This window comes from Mobula birostris, chromosome 5 (genome assembly GCF_030028105.1).
Source record: "Mobula birostris isolate sMobBir1 chromosome 5, sMobBir1.hap1, whole genome shotgun sequence".
In the NCBI taxonomy this organism is placed as follows: Eukaryota; Metazoa; Chordata; class Chondrichthyes; order Myliobatiformes; family Myliobatidae; genus Mobula; species Mobula birostris.
Genome location: NC_092374.1, coordinates 129,789,390 through 129,805,795, shown reverse-complemented (window position 1 = coordinate 129,805,795; position 16,406 = coordinate 129,789,390). Strand labels below are relative to the sequence as shown.

General features: G+C 42.6%; 1 protein-coding gene across 2 annotated transcripts in view; it reads right to left on the bottom strand.

Annotated features, from left to right (window-relative positions):
* Positions 1–282: 282 nt before the first annotated feature.
* Positions 283–16,406, bottom strand: part of tnfaip6 (tumor necrosis factor, alpha-induced protein 6) — a 52,535-nt gene continuing 36,411 nt past the window's right edge. Inside the window, exons 5-7 of one of the 2 annotated variants that reach the window (XR_011885913.1) lie at positions 7,288–7,328; positions 4,961–5,258; positions 283–356 (exon numbers count right to left, since the gene is read on the bottom strand). Coding sequence is in view for 1 of the 2 variants with exons in the window: in XM_072257281.1 (XP_072113382.1) it covers positions 5,128–5,258; positions 7,288–7,328 (172 nt within the window). In the remaining variant the exon portion in view is untranslated. Of the gene's footprint in view, positions 357–4,009; positions 5,259–7,287; positions 7,329–16,406 lie in introns of those variants that run through there. The other variant, XM_072257281.1, reaches the window with a different exon arrangement.

Genomic DNA, 16,406 nt, shown 5'->3' with positions numbered 1-16,406 from the left:
TTCTATTGACTCCTTTCTTTTTGGCCTTCCATTCTCCAACTGGGCTTTGGTCTTTGCATCTACTTTTACAAGCAACTTTTTGTCTCCCACTTGAAGTTCATGTAATACCCTTAATGCATGAAGAGTAGGTTCTGGTTCCTTAGAAAAGCCGGATGCTTAGAACTTTCTTGAAGCTCGTTGAACTCCCTTTCAGCTTAAAACCAAACCACATTTTGCATGTAACTACCTGATTAACATTTCAGGAGCTTTCTTAGATATGCTGCCTACAAAAACTATTGTAGTCAGGCCACTGCTTTCGTCACTGTCACAAGTCCTCTGAGCAGCATGGTTCTTCCTTGGCCCAATATGCTTTCCAACTAGAGGCACGGAGAAGAAAGGAGAAAGGTTCACTTATTATCAAAGTATACAACTTGAAATTCTTCTTCTCCAGGTAGCCATAAAACTATGAAAGAAAAGAAAGACAGCACGATCATCACCCCCCCATACTCCCTCCCCGCATAAAAAAAGTGAACAAAAATGTAAATACACATCAACCCCGATATCCCTCCTCCCACACAAAAAAAATGAACAAGACGGTACAGGCACATCAACCCCCAAAATCCTTCCCGCACAAAAAATCAAGAAAAAAACACAGAACATCAAAAAACTTTTAAGACTGAAAAAAAAGTACTTAGTCCAAGTCCACATACGAAACACAGAAAATCTGGCTAGCACTCTCCATGCCATACCCTTTCCTTCTCTGTAGCAGAAATATCAAAAGATAGACAGCTGGTGCTCATCCTCCACACTTGCCTCGATTCTTCAGTCTCCCTTGTTGTTTTGATCAGCGAGCAATAGAAGCTTTAATCAACAGCGTGAAGTCAAATATCAGCTTGCGCCCTGTCCTGCAGCCTGCCTGCACTTGTCAGCTCTGCCTCCTGGAATCCTCTCAGAGACTGCAAAGTGTGGGAACACCCAAATAATTTCCAAACAGCAAAACATGGGCTCCAACCATTCTTGAATCACATCCAAGACTAAAAACAAACATAAAATACCTAAAAGAAGTGAAATATACAGTTTCATGATCTATCCAGAAGATGTTGACCGAAAGAGCTTTGTATGTAAATGCCATCTTGGCAGAAAATCCACAAAGGTTGGCACCAGTGCCTATTTGTCCTCTGTTAAGCAACGGTTCATGGTGTACAGCATGGAAATAGTTGTAGCATCATCCAGAACCTTTCTAATTCCTTTTCTTTCATATGGCTTCATTGCAGGGGATGTGGTATGCAAATTGTGGATAGATCTTCGATCAAGTTGTAGTTGCTATTCACACCTCAATAATACTGGTTCTTCTGTTTTTAACACATATAAACTCAATTTGGCTTGCGGATTGTTGTATTTCACTGTCACAAATGTCATTCCTGCAGGAGTTATATTTTTTCCAGTGTAAGTTCTTAGTTGGATATTTGCAGGCTTCAGTTTAGTATCTTTGAAATGCTGATCAAACTCATTTTGTAGAATGACTGGAACAGCTGAACCAGTGTCCAATTCCATTTTAATTAATTTGCCTCACTTCTGGTGTAAACCATTTATTGCTTATCTGTTGCTAATTTCCACACTGTTAATCTCAAGGCTACACAATCCATGTCATTCTCAACATTATCAGTTTTTTCATCAATAGCATGCTCTCTTTGAAACTACAATTTGACTTCTTAGCACTTTCTCCTCTGTGCCATCCTTTTATTTTTGTCTGCCCAGCATGCTCTTTGTATGTGTCCTATTTTGTTGCATTTTCTGCAATTTTCACCTTTGAAACTACATTTATTTGGTGTATGTGGACCCCTGCCACAATGGTAACACAATGTTTGACCGGGCTGGTTTCTGTTAAGACGCTGCAATTTTATTCACACTCACTTTCATTCCTGACTGTAACTCAATTGCATCTGTCTGCAGTTTCCATTGAAACAGTGATTTTCGCTGCTTGTTTGAATGTAGGCTGTGTTTCAGTTAGAAGCCATTTTTGAATGCCTTCTTTTAAGATTCCACAAACGAAACAATCTCTCAATGTATCATTAAGACCATTACCAAACTGAGAATGCTCCATCTCTTCAATTCGGCCACATATGCTGTAATGGACTCCCCTTCTTTTTGATTCCACATAAATTTAAAGCATTCTGCAATCAACAATGGCTTTGGTTCCAAGTGTTCCTGCGTCACTTTTACAATAACAGGAAAGCTCATTTCTACAGGCTTGGTTGGAGCAGTCAAACTTCAAGGCAAACTATATGCCTTCAAACCTAATAAGTGTAGCAAAATTACCACTCACTTCTCATTGGCTATTTCATTTTCGTCAAAATACTGTTCCAATAGTTCATGAACCAATTAAAGAGGCCTTTGAAAGGAAGCTCTCCAAGTACGCAGGACTGGTCAGCAACTGTCAGCAGGCTGTTTGGAGAGCGAGGTGTCTCCCAGTGGAGGTTGGTTGTAGGGGATTCGTAGCCCGTTCCTTAGTTAGAGGCTTCAGCATTTTGGGCATCGAGGGAGAGAGGAAGAGGAGAGCCATCCACAGTACCACCAATGCGGCAGAGAGGGCCTCAAGATGGCTGTGGCTCAAAAGAGGGGAGCCATGGAGTCATAAGTAGCTAGCCATCTGGACACAAGCTGGGGTGTGATCAGCCCCGGCTGGGTGTCACCTGGAGGAGGTTGTATGATATTGAAAGACCCGAAACACCCGATAATTCCAGGAACATTACTGAAGATGTGTCCAGAAGCGTCAATAGATGTATGTACACGGTGTAGTGTAAAAAAACTCATCAATCTTTCCGATATGTCCAGCCATTTCTAATTTTTTTAATGATTATTATCACCCAGTACTTACCCTTTATGAACTGCGAATTTTTCCCATTTTCTGTCTTTAAAAAACTGGATTGTGTCTTGCCTTCTGAAGATTGTCTCTCCACGTGCTGGGCTGCGCTAAATTGTTTCGATGTTGCTCATACTGCATTTTATTTTATTTCGAACATCTCACCTCACTTTAACAGGTCAGTAGCCGTCTCAGGTTCGTTTTAAAAATACCTCGTAGCCAATGTTATGTTTTGTAATTCAAAACATTAAATTAACTCAAAGAAAAACTTGGGAGTTTGGGAATGTGGTTCTGGCTTTGTCTTTTACTTTAAGCAAAGGCGTGCACATATCATGTGTCAGGTAGCATAATGACATTTGCCATTAACGTTTTTTTTTAACTTATAACCTGTAATTAATTATTTAAACAACCAATAATGCTTAATCAAACTATATGCAGATATTTGTCTTAATTGCTGCCTTTGCCACAGTCCAGGCATTCGCAGCATCTCATGGCTTTACAGCGACCATCTTGCCTGGGACATGGTTGTGAATGTGAAGTGTTCTGTGATTTCCCCCCTGCTCCCACCCCGTAACACAGTGGCTATCTCCCATTGTGACTAACTAGCCTCTCAAGAACTCTCAGTAAACATAGAAGTGTGGACCCTGCTGGTAACTGCAAGTAAACAGTACCCTCCAATATCTGAAAGAGTGTTGGCATTGTTGTGTGCTTGTATCTATAAGTTGATGAGTTCTCAGCTGGGTGTCTAATTTTTTTAGCTGTGGGAAACATGGTTACAATTTTTGCTAATAGTGCTTGCTGTCTTTGAAATAACATCTATTTCAATACACTGTTGTAATGAATTGATTTGTATGAACAATATGCAAGGCGGGTTTTTCACTGTTCCTCAGTATGTAACAATAACAAACTGATTTAGCAACTTATTTAGTGGAATAGTTAACAATGAACTAGTTGATGTGATGTATTCGAACTTAACCAATTTACCAATTTGGAAGCAAGTCACCTTTAACCCCACTACAGAGATTTACATAGTAAGACTGCAATGTGAGCAGGATAGTTAATATCAGCATTTTATTGAGAACCTTAGTTTATACTTAAATTAGTTTTTTTAACATTTATAATTTTATTGATGCATTTCTTATAGCAAAACATTCAAAAAGTGTACGTAAGCATGCGAAAAAATGTGAAACATTTGTAACAATCAGATGATTGAAGTATTTGACAGTAAAGTACATAATAGTATTTAGTAAAGTTAAAAAGGATACATTAAAAGAAAGAAGAAAATTTATGATTTACTTGCTTTCAAGGATTGGGTAGTGTTTTGAAGATATCTGCTTGTTTATTGATAACTATTGTATCAAATAAAGGGTATAAGCTATTGAAATAATCAACGCATCTAGAATTAAACTATTCACCGTTATGGTTCCTTCAAACACGTAGTGCGCTGAGCACCTATAAACACCGTTGTGTTGTTAATTATTTTTTTGAAGATTACGTTAAGCTTCCAATTAATGGTCCATGGACATTTTGCTTAATGGTATTGGTTCATGGCATAAGAAGGTAGGGAACTCCTTACTATTAAGAGTAATAATAAGAGTTCGAAAGTCAGGAAGTTATACTGCAACTTTATAAAACTCTACTTAGGCCACATCTGCGGTATTACATACAGTTCTGATAGCCCCACACCCAAAAGCAATGTGGTACAGAAGAGGTTTTACAGGATGCTGTCTGGCTTATCAGAGAGGCTGGATAAACTTGGGATTTTTTCTCTGGAGTGCCAGAGGCTGAAGGGAGATTTGATAAAGGTTTTTAAGATTATGAGAGGCCTAGATAGAGTGGACAGAGAGTATTTGTTTCTCAGGTTTGAAGTTTGTAATACCAGCAGGCATGCATTGAAGGTGAGAGGGGCTAGGTTCAAGGGGGATGTGAGGAGTAAGTTTTTTACTCAGAGAGTTATGGATCCCTGGAATGTGCTGCCTGGTATGGTGGTGGAGCCAACTATATTGGATGCTCAGAGATTTAACAGAGATAGGCATGGGGATGTAAGGAGCTGGAGGGATATGGACATGGTGTATGTAGGAAGGATTAGTGTTTAGATGGTTTTGATTTGCTTTTTACCTGGTTTGGCGCCAGATTGTGAGCTGATGGCCTGTTCCTGTGCTGTACTTTTCTATATAATATGTTCCATGTTCTGTGTAAGAGATTCCAGTCCTAATGTTTATGAGACAAGTAACTGAATTCTTTGAACAGCAGGCTTGACTGGATGAATAGCAATCCTTGTGATTTCATCGACTTGTAGTGTTTTTTGTCTCAGGTTCTGAGGCAGGAGAGGGTGGATTGATGGCTTTATACACAAGTAGAAAACCTTTTGCCGTAATTGATGAGTCTGACAAAAACTTCAAAGTCATAACATTGCCTATAACAAAGAGAAAACGAAAGGCATAAGTTCTAAGTTCCCCATAGAATCTTGCTATTCTCCATCCCAATAAATTATATGCTGCCATAAAATAAAACAACATCAACATCCAATTAATTTTATTTTGTAACAGATTCAAAAACAGCCACCTCACAATGGGTGCAAAAATTGACATAATATTATAATATTGCAGTATTTTGTTTAGATGAGTTTTGGAGAAATTTATTCCTTATATCAAAATCTTTGAAAAAGGAGGCAAAGGCATGTTGTTTATGGGATGAATTTTTATATTTTTAATATAGGGGTCAAATAAACTGAGAATAAGTTCACAAACAAGAGAAAATCTGCAGATGTTGGAAATCCGAGCAATGCACACAAAATGCTGGAGGAACTCAGCAGCCCAGGCAGCATCTACAGAAAGAGTACAGTTGATGTTTTGGGCCGAACCCTTCTGCAGGACTACCCAAAACGTCGACTGTACTCTTTTCCTAGACGCTGCCTAGCCTGCTGAGTTCCTCCAGCATTTTGTGTGTGTTGCTCGGATTTCCAGCATCTGCAGATTTTCTCTTGTTTGTGATTGGATTACTACTGTGCGAAGTTGAGTCCTGCCGAAGGGTTTTGGCCTGAAACTTTGACTACTCTTTTCCTAGATGTTGCCTGGCCTGCTGAGTTCCTGCAGCATTTTGTGTGTGTTGAGTGAGAATAAATTCCTACCTTACATCAATTCACTTACAATATATTTAATGGGCTGTGCACCTCTGACAACAATGCAAGTTGGACTATTTCTGGTATGTGATAGGCTTATAGAGCATGTTAAATAACTTTTCCATGGACTGTAACTAATGTTAACATAACAGCTTTAAGGCAGAGGTTCCCAACCTGTTTTATGCCATGGACCCCTAAAATTAACCTAAGAGTCCATGGACCCCAGGTTAGGAACCCCTGCTTAAAGGCATCTATCGTTAACTACTTTAAAAAGAAACCCAGAAAAGAACCTTTCATCATTCAGAGCTGTTTGGCTTTTGTATTTCAGAATGGGCAAAAGGGAGCCTCATGTGGGGTTTCATTAAAGCGAATTTGATGTCACCAAATATCTGACAATGTTCAATATGTGTGTTAAATAGTTCATGATACATTGCTCTGTAATTTTCTCCTCCTGTAATAAAGACATGGTAAGGAATAATTATCTAATAGCAGTCAGTTGCAGAGCACCTAGCTACTTAGGAAGAAAAGGTCTTTACTGAAAGACAGGGTATTTGTCTTCCATGTCTGTCAAATCCTCTTTTCTTCAAAGGCCCAGCCCAGTTCTTCAGCTCCCCTCTAGAGGGAACCCTAGCTCTGCCAAAGCAAGCAGTGAAGTCTGACCCAGATAATATTGACAGCATCAGTTCAATGCTGAAGTAGTTCTAATCTATTATTGTAAGAAGCACTAAACAGCAAATACCCAAGAGCTTCACATGTATGGTTATCATCAACATATATGTGCTGGCCCAAAATATCTTTGGTGTGATGGGAGAGAAATATCTGCTTTTCAAAGTTGTAAAGTCTTTGCTGTACATTAGTGAGTGACCTGAGAAATTTATTGGACTGTGACCTGAACCTCATGTAATTCTGAATCTTTCTTTTGCCAAAATTGTCTCATTGTTTCCGGAGCCAAAGAGATTGGAAGTCATTGTCCTTCTGAGGTTGACTACTGAGGTTGATATATAGTCCTAAATTATTCATTTGGAGTTGTTTTAAAGTGAAAGATTGTCCATGGACCAAAAGCAGAAATTGGCATGACTATGACAGTGAACAGATGCTTGCAATTACATTTGACTGAAATTACTATTACTAACTATAAGAATAATGCTGCACTTAACTTGCATGGTTAGAAATTTTCACAAAGAGGAGAGACACTTATTACAAATAATTTACATATTAGCATTACATAAAATATTTAAGTAATATTTAAGATGAATTCATTTCTGAAAATATGTCTATTCCAGCATATTGTTCTGTAGAGATTTGAATTAAATTGCAGGTTTACCTGTACTAATAATATCTCTTGGTAACTGATTTCCACAAAATCTGAAAACACACAGAGAATAAAGATTTAAATTGAATATTCAACATAGAAAGTTCATCAGTGAAGATTTAAAACTTGAGTAAAATGCCTGCAGAAGAGATCCTTTCTCAATTCAGCCAAATATCATAATTCTATTATAGTTACCAATAAGCATATTAAAGCAATAATTTAGATGACAGAAGTAAATTTTGTTTGAATATATGGGGTGGTAATATTGGGGAGTTGAATGCATTATCACCATGCTCAATGCCCTGTTCTCATTGCTACCATTGGGAAGGAGGCACACACTCAACAACTCAGGAACAGTTTCTTCCTATCTGCCACCCAATTCCTGATGGACATTGAACCATGAGCACTACCTCACTACTTTTATTTTTATTTTTAAGTTTGCACTACTAATTTAATTTAACTATAAAAAATACTATAATTTAAGCATAATAAAATCTTCCGGTAAGATGGTGGCACGTATACATGCAGTGACCTGTCGGGGGCCAACCAAAGGTGCTTTCTTTCCTTGTTAAATGCATTTTTATACATAGTGAGACTATCCTTGACTCCAATAACTACATGTACAGCAGGTCTATCGCATCAGTGAGCTGCTCATTCTTTGGAGTAGCTGGCTGATGGTTCAGAGGAGGCGAGTCAGGCCATTTGGCTGAGGGGTTTGAGTCAGGCCAGTTTGCTGCAGGAGGATCCGGACCTGGGTGCAGACCATGCTGCTGCCTGCTACTCAGAGCATCAAAGTCGGTGCTTTCCAGTTGCTGCCATGGCAGTGTGTATTGAAACCATGAGTGACTGTCTTGGAATTTTCTTTTGTGATCACAAGACCTTGTTGGACATTGATTGCCACAGACCTGCTTCTCTTGTTTGGTGAAAAGACAGGTGGCCAGACAGCAGGGTTGCTTCGGTTGCTGTGAGGACTAGACCTCAAGCCGTGAGCTTGCAATGTAGCATGGTGTCCAGACTCAGTCGAGGGTGGCTTTTCCTGTTGGTGCTGCCCTCCAGTGTTGGATTAGCATTATTACAGGCTGGACTGCCCCTGGAACAATCAATTTGCGGGACTTGACGCTAAGGGTCTCGGACTAAAAATGTGTTTTCTTACATGACTAGGTTCTTTTTTTCTTCTTTCTCTCGTATGGTTTGAATGACAATTAAACTTGATTTGATTTTATAAATATATAAAATCAAAGCACACATACACTGTAACTCGCTGTTACTATTTTCTCTATTTTTATGCACTGCAATGTACTGCTACCATGAAGATAAGAAATTTCATAACATATACCAGTGATTTTAAACCTCATTATCCTTAAGTCTTAACTAAACCTTAAACATAATACAATTAATAATACAAGAGATTCTGCAGATGCTGGAAATCCAAAGCAACACACACAAGATGCTGGAGGAACTCAGCAGGTCAGGCAGCATTTATGGAAATTAATAAACAGTCAATATTTTGGACTGAGACCCTTTATCAGGTTTGAGAGGGAAGGTGAAGATGCCAGAATAAAAAGGTGGGGGGTGGGAAAGGAGGACAGGCTAGAAGATGATTGGTGAATCTGGGTAGGAGGGAAAATTGGAGGCTGGAGGAGAAGGAATCTGATAGGAGAAAGGAAAGAAAGAGGGAATAATGCAATTAATTTGGCACAATTAGTGGAATATATAATATAGAATAGTAGAACACAGATATAGCACCGATTAGGGCTACTATTCTGTGTTCTATGTTCTACTCACCAGATGGGTTTTGGGCTGATATATTGGCATCAATAGAGGATGGGATAACCAGGAGAAAACAGGATGTTAGGACTGGCAATCAATTTTTAGTGGCATACCACAAAACTCATTGGTAGGTCCTCAATTATAATCTATTTAGATAAAAGGACTAAGTATACTCTACTCAGATTTGCTGATGAGACAAAAATGTGGTTAGCAATGTGACGAGAGTCCTTGATGAAGATGGTTTGGACCCAAGTGCTGTAGTATCTGAGGCTAGGATTGAGACATGGAATGAAATTGGATCGACTGAGCACAAAACAAAACACGAGATGATATCTGGTTGGGCTTACAATTGAGTACTAAGGCTTCGTTCATGTGCTCTTTAAATATTGGCAGCCAAAACATGATTGACACTTAGCAGGATGGTCCTGAATCTTTAAAGGGGCTATGCCAGCTATCCATATTCCGAACAGTTAGACCATCTTAACCCCGGAAGCTGGCACGGTTGGGTGCATGTCATAACAGGATCCCCTCCCTTATGACCGACTCCTGACGGCCCTGGCTGCTCAGAGGGATGATCATGGTAGTCATGGATGAGAGCCAGATCCAAGATGTTCCTTTCAGGAACCCACAACAGTTCTTCAGGTCCAAATCCTTCCCAGTCCAGAAGGAACTGCCAAACACCCCAAACAGTTTGTGAATCCAAAATTCTTCTCACTGTAAAAACCTGCTCCCCAGTGACAAACATGAGTGGTAGCAGGACTGATGGTGGTGGGGCTAAAGGGGCTGATGTTTAAAAGTTTTAATTTGGAAATATGGAAAGTGGGATTGTTCTTGAGGGTTTGGGGAGCTGCAAGGTGTAAGCAACTGGGTTTACTTTCCTGGCAATCTTGAAAAGTCCTATGAACTTGGATGCCAATTTCCTAGACTTCACTCAGAGAGGCAAATCCTGAATCGACAACTGAGTCTGTTGCCCAGGCTGCAATATTGGTCCCTGTCTTCTCTTGCGGCTAGCCTTTATTTCAGCCTTCTGGATAAAAGCTAACACAATCTTCCTTGCCCTAGTCCATTTCTCCTTGCAGCATCAGACGAGATCTTTGGCCACAGGAACCCCAACCTCGGCCCTCTGCTCAGAACGGAGTGGTGGACAGTACCTGAATTGGCAGTTGAAAGGGGACATTCCATGTGCCAAATGCTGTAAAGTGTCGTGGTGACCTCTGCCCACATCAAATGGTTGCATCAGTTGTCCAATCTTTCAGAGGCCAGGCATCTTAAGGTTCATTCCAAATCTGGGTTCACCAGTTCCATCTGGCGGCTGGACAGTGGGTGAAACCCAGAGGGAAGACTCACTGTTACCTCAGTCAGCTTACAGAGTGCCCTCCAAAAATGTGACGTGAATTGCAGATCATGATCCGACACAATGTCCATTGGAAAACCATGGATCCAGAAGACCTGGTGCGGGACAATTTTGGCTGTCTCTGCCGCAGATGGTAGTCTGTCCAAGGTGATGAATTTGCAGGCCTTCAAAAAATTATCCATAATTACCATGATCATGGTCTTCTCCAAGGAAGGAGGAAGACCTGTGACAAAGTTCATGGAGATGTGTGCCCATGGTTTGTCCGGAACAGGCAGAGGGTGAAGGAGCCCTTGAGGTAAGGTGCAGGGCTCCTTGTTCCGAGCTCACACCTCGCATGCCTGCCGGTATTGTCAGAGTTCCCTTGCCATTCCAGGCCACCAATATCTTCTCTTAAAGAACTTGAGGGTCCTGGCAATCCCTGGGTGAGCATTCATTCTCGATGTTCCCATTGAACAACCTGAGACCAGATGGAACTAGGTACGAACAGTCAACCCGGAGGACCATTCTGAGGAATCTCTCCTTGTGCCTGGGCCTTACGAACAAGTTTGTGGATTCTCCAACAGATTGGCACTATCACTTTGACTTGGGGCTCCTCTCATTCAGGTACATCAAACTGACAGGACGAAGTGTCTGGTTTCAGGTTCTTTGACCCCGGTTGATAAGTCAGGGTGAAATTAAAGAGGTTAAAGAATAGAGACCACCTGGCCTGCCTGGAATTCAGTCTCATGAGGATAAGCCAGGTTCTTTTTCTCTGTCAATATGATAAAAGGGCTCTTGGCCCCCTCAAGCCAGTGACACCATTCCTCTAGAGCCAACTTGACCACAACCAGCTCTTTATTTAGAACATAGAGCATAGAAAACCTACAGCACAATACAGGCCCTTCGGCCCACAAAGCAGTGCCGAACATGTCCTTAGCTTAAAAATTAACTAGGGTTACCCATATCCCTCTGTTTTTCAGAGCTCCATGTACCTGTTCAGGAGTTTCTTAAAAGGCCCTATCGTATCCGTCTCCACCACCGTTGCCGGCAGCCCATTCCATGCACTCACCACTTTCTCAGTAAGAAACTTACCCCTGACATCTCCTCTGTACCTACTTCCAAGCACCTTAAAACTGTGCCCTCTCATGCTAGCCAATTCAGCCCTGGGAAAAAGCCTCGGACTATCCACACGATCAATGCCTCTCATCATCTTAATACACGTTTATCAGGTCACCTCTCATCCTCTAATGTCGTAGTTCACCTCTGCTGGATAGACGCCTAAAAAAGAACACACATGGGTGCAGTTTATTGTTCAAGGGTGTTCTTTGAGACAACACTGAACCCACTCCGACATCTGAGGCATCCACCTCCGTGATGAAGGGAAGTTCTGGGTTAGGTGCGACCACAATGGGAGCTGTCATGAACCGCTATTTGAGCTCTGCGAAAGCAGCCGCTGCTTCGATAGTCCGAAAAAAAGGCCCTGGATTTCTTGGTCAGTATCATCAGTGGAGCCGCCATTGAGCTGAAGTTTCTGATTAACTTTTGGTAGAAGTTGGCAAATTCCAGGAATCGTTGGACTTGTTTCACACTGGATGGTTGTGCCCAATCTCCAACTACTTCTGTCTTACTGGGGTCCTTCTTGAAATTGCCTTCAGAGATATAGAAACCCAAAAATGAAATGGTGGTTACATAAAATTCAGACTTCTCCAGTTTGACGTAAAGTCCACGATCAAGAAACCTCTTAAGAATATCCCTGACATGAGCAACGTGCTTCAACATGGACTTTAAGAAAATTAAGATGTCATCAAGTATGCTTTTGGAGAGCATCTGGGAGCATGTCATTTATAAAGGCTTGGAAAAGGTTTGGCCTGTTCACAAGGCCAAAGGGCATGACCAGGTACTCATAGGGCCCTGCCGGTATGTTGAATGGCCTCTTCCACTCGTCACCCTCCTTTATGCGGACCGGTGCGTAAGCATTTCACAAGCCCAGCTTCAAGAATACTCTTGCTGCTTGGAGAATCTTGAAGACAGTGTTCATGAGTGGAAGAGGGTAACGATCCTTGATCGTTGTGTGATTCAGCCCTCTATAATCAATGCATGGCTGCAGGCTCTTGTCCTTTTTCTGTACAAGGAAGAATCCAGCACCAGCTAGTGAGGTGGAGGGCTGAATGAACCCCAAGGCAAAAGCCTCCTTTATATACTCCACCATGGTGCTTCGCTCCAGGTCTGAGAGCACATATAATTGACCCCATGGTGGACATGTACCTGGTAGATCTATAGCACAGTTGTAGGGTTGGTGCAGAGAAAGAGTCAAGGCCTTTCCTTACTGAAGACCCCTTCCAAATCCTCATAGATGGAAGGGAATTCTACCAGCCCGGGTACTGCAATTACCCCGAAACCTTCCTGCGAGGATGACTCCTGAGGCTTCTTAGGTAGCGGGGGTTATTTGACAGACCCCAGAGTCTTCTCCGTAGGTTCACAAGAGTCTTTAGTGAAAACAGAGGCCGAATCACAGTCTAAGTCGGCAGCGAAGTGCGACAAATCGTCCTTGTGCTCCTGGGACTAGGCTCCAAGAGGCTCCGTTTTGGAGCCTTCCCCTTAGATCAGGGATCCTCAACCGTTCTTTGCACGGCTGACCGGTTTAATATTGACAATATTCTTGCAGACCGGCCGACCAGTGGTGGGGGGGATGAGTTCGAGTTCAACAGTGCGTGACAGGGAATGAGGAAAGGTGCAGCTGACTCGTATCGTTTCATATCGCCAAATCATATCGTTTCCTTGCGGCCTGGTGGTTGGGACCACTGCCTTAGATGAGTCGTGGCAACTGGAGCCCTTTGGCTTAGCTGCTAGAGTTCCAGACTGGGCACCTCCTTGGATTGCTCCTGATCTATTTCCAGCGCATCCTTGAATGGACACCATCAAGACTCACATAAACTTGTTGGCTGGAGCCGGCTTGTCTGCCGTTGAAGGCAGGACAGGGTTTCCTGAGGGCTGCTGTTTACCCTGAATAGAAGTCTGGCCCCTCATTGGCTACTGGTCTCGGGAAAGTTTGGGGTCTGAATGCCAAGCCAAAAATAAACTTTCTTGCAACAATTAGACCATGAAATGATCCTCCCCACCTTCCAGTTTACAGAAGGATTATGTTGAGACAGCCAAGGGTGCCTGAGATTCAGGGGTATGTGAGAAGACTCAATGATATAGAAGCTAATTTCCTCTGTATGATCCTCAGTCCTAATCCACAAGACCAATGTCTGCTGCCGGGTCTGCCTGGAGCCAAATGGACGGTCGTCCAAGACAATTGCGAGCATGGACTGGCTCAACTCTTGCAGCAGTACCTTGAGCCAATGGGCGGACCCCATGACCAGGAAATTTCCCACAGCCCCAGAGTCCAAAAAAAGCATTCACCTCTTGTCAGCTCATACCCCAGGGTATCACCGCCCTCAGCATCACACCAAAATCCGTGAGGTTGGGAGTAGTGGCTGCTATTGTCACAATCCTCCCGACACCAGATAGTCTTAGCAGATCTCCCGGCAGCTGCAGCTTTGGATATATGGCCTGCAGGTGACCTGCTTCCCCACAGTAATAGCAGCAAAACCTCGACTCCAACACTGGAGCCTCTCATCGGTAGAGATGCTTATGCAGACGATTTGCATGTGCTCGACAGGATCCCGAGTAGGAGATGGGCTAGTCATGGTACAAGATTGAGGAGTGGAACAATGAAGCATTGAGGCTGGGCTTGTGCTAGCTCTCTTCAACCTCTTGATGTAGGCCCACACTCTCTGCCAAATGATTATCAAGGTGAATAGATTGGTCGATCAAAACCTCTGAGTTCTCTGCTGGCTCTCCCAAGACAAGGGCATCCTTCAGTTTGTCTTGGAGTCCGTGGTGATATTGAGTGGCCAAGGCCTCTCCATTCTAGCCACTCTCATGGGCCAAGGTCCAAAACTTGATAGTGTAGTTGGCCACTGACCATCTGCTGTGTCAAATCTTTATCAGATGGTCCGAGGCTCATCTGCCCCTGGCAGGATGATGGAACACCTTTTTAGCAGCCATGAATTCTTCTGAATCCAAGCAAACCTCTACTTTTGTTCCCAATGTGCGGTGGCCCAGGCCAGGACTCTTCCAGTCAGAAGAAGGATAATGAAGGCTACCTTTCCATGCTCCAAAAGGAACCAGGACGGCTGGAGTTCAAATACTAATGGACATTGAATGAGGAAGCCGCAGCAAGGATCCGGGTCTTCGTCGAACTTCTCCAAGGTTGGAAGATGTACTGACTCTGCAAAGCGACTAGCTGGCTCTCCCGAGCGACCCTGGCCTCCTCCTTGTGAAAATTGACAAATGGCTACCTGGAGGTTGTATATCTCCAGGCTCTGCCTCGAAACCTTCTCACTGTGGCTGGTCTCAGCAGATGAAAGACTCTGATACTTCGCTGGGTCCATACTGGCTCAATAGTATGTGAAGAGAGTCCTCGACAAGGATGGTTTGGTCCCAAATGCTGGAGTGTCTGAGGCTAAGATCAAGACATGGAATAAAACTGGATCACAAACTGAGCACAAAACAAATCACTGGACGATATCTCTAGTAGGGCTTAAACTGAGGTTCCATTCAGGTGCTTGTTAAATACTCCATTCTTGGCGTCCAGAAGATGGTTGCCAATTAGCAGGATGGTCCTGAATCTTTAAAGGGGCCACGCCAGCTATCCATATTGTGGAAAGCATCTAAACCCCAGAAGCAGGTGTGGTTGGGCGCCTGTTGTAACAAGCAAGCAGTGAAGAGGTCACAACGTTACAGCTAGGTTACAGCTAGATTACAAATACCTGGCGATACGAATTGACAATAAACTGGACTGGTCAAAGAACACTGAGGCTGTCTACAAGAAGGGTCAGAGCCGTCTCTATTTCCTGAGGAGACTGAGGTTATTTACCATCTGCCGGACGATGCTGAGGATGTTCTACGAGTCTGTGGTGGCCAGTGCTATCATGTCTGCTGTTGTGTGCTGGGGCAGCAGACTGAGGGTAACAGACACCAACAGAATCAACAAACTCATTTGTAAGGCCAGTGATGTTGTGGGGATGGAACTGGACTCTCTCACAGTAGTCTCTGAAAAGAGGATGCTGTCTAAGTTGCATGCCATCTTGGACAATGTCTCCCATCCACTACATAATGTACTGGGTGGGCACAGGAGTACATTCAGCCAGAGATTCATTCCACCAAGATGCAACACAGAGCGTCATAGGAAGTCATTCCTGCCTGTGGCCATCAAACTTTACAACTCCTCCCTTGGAGGGTCAGACACCCTGAGCCAATAGGCTGGTCCTGGACTTATTTCCTGGCATAATTTACATATTACTATTTAATTATTTATGGTTTCATTACTATTTAATTACTTATGGTGCAACTGTAATGAAAAGCAATTTCCCTTGGGATCAATAAAGTATGACTATGACTATGTATAGGTAGGTAAAGTGAGTGGACGTAACATCGGCAAATGGCATACAAGGTGGAAACATGCATTCTGGAAGGAAGAATGAGAGCAAGTTATTGAAATGAAATAAAATTACAAGTTGTTGCAGTTCCATAAGATCTGGGGTGCTAGTACAGGAAGCACATAATTTAGTACACAGAACCAACTTGGAATTAGGACGGCTAGTAAAAAGTTAGTCTTTAACGTGAGGGGTTTGGAGAATAAAAATAGGGAAGTTTTAAGGCAGCTCTGTAGGTTTTGTTGAGACTACAGCCTGGAACGATAGACCAGCATCTGCATGAGTGCAGAGAGGCTTACTAGATTTTTAGTATTAGATCAAGTATTAGAGATGGACCACGCATTAGTGATGGACCCCCATCACCCAAGACATGGCCTCTTCTCATTGCTGTCATCAGGGAGGAGGTAGAGTCATCTGATGCACACACTCAATGATTCAGGAACACCTTCTTCCCCTCTGCCATCAGATTTCTGAATGGACATTGAACCCATGAACTCTACCTCACAATTTTTATTTTTCTCTTTTTGCACTACTTAATTTAACAT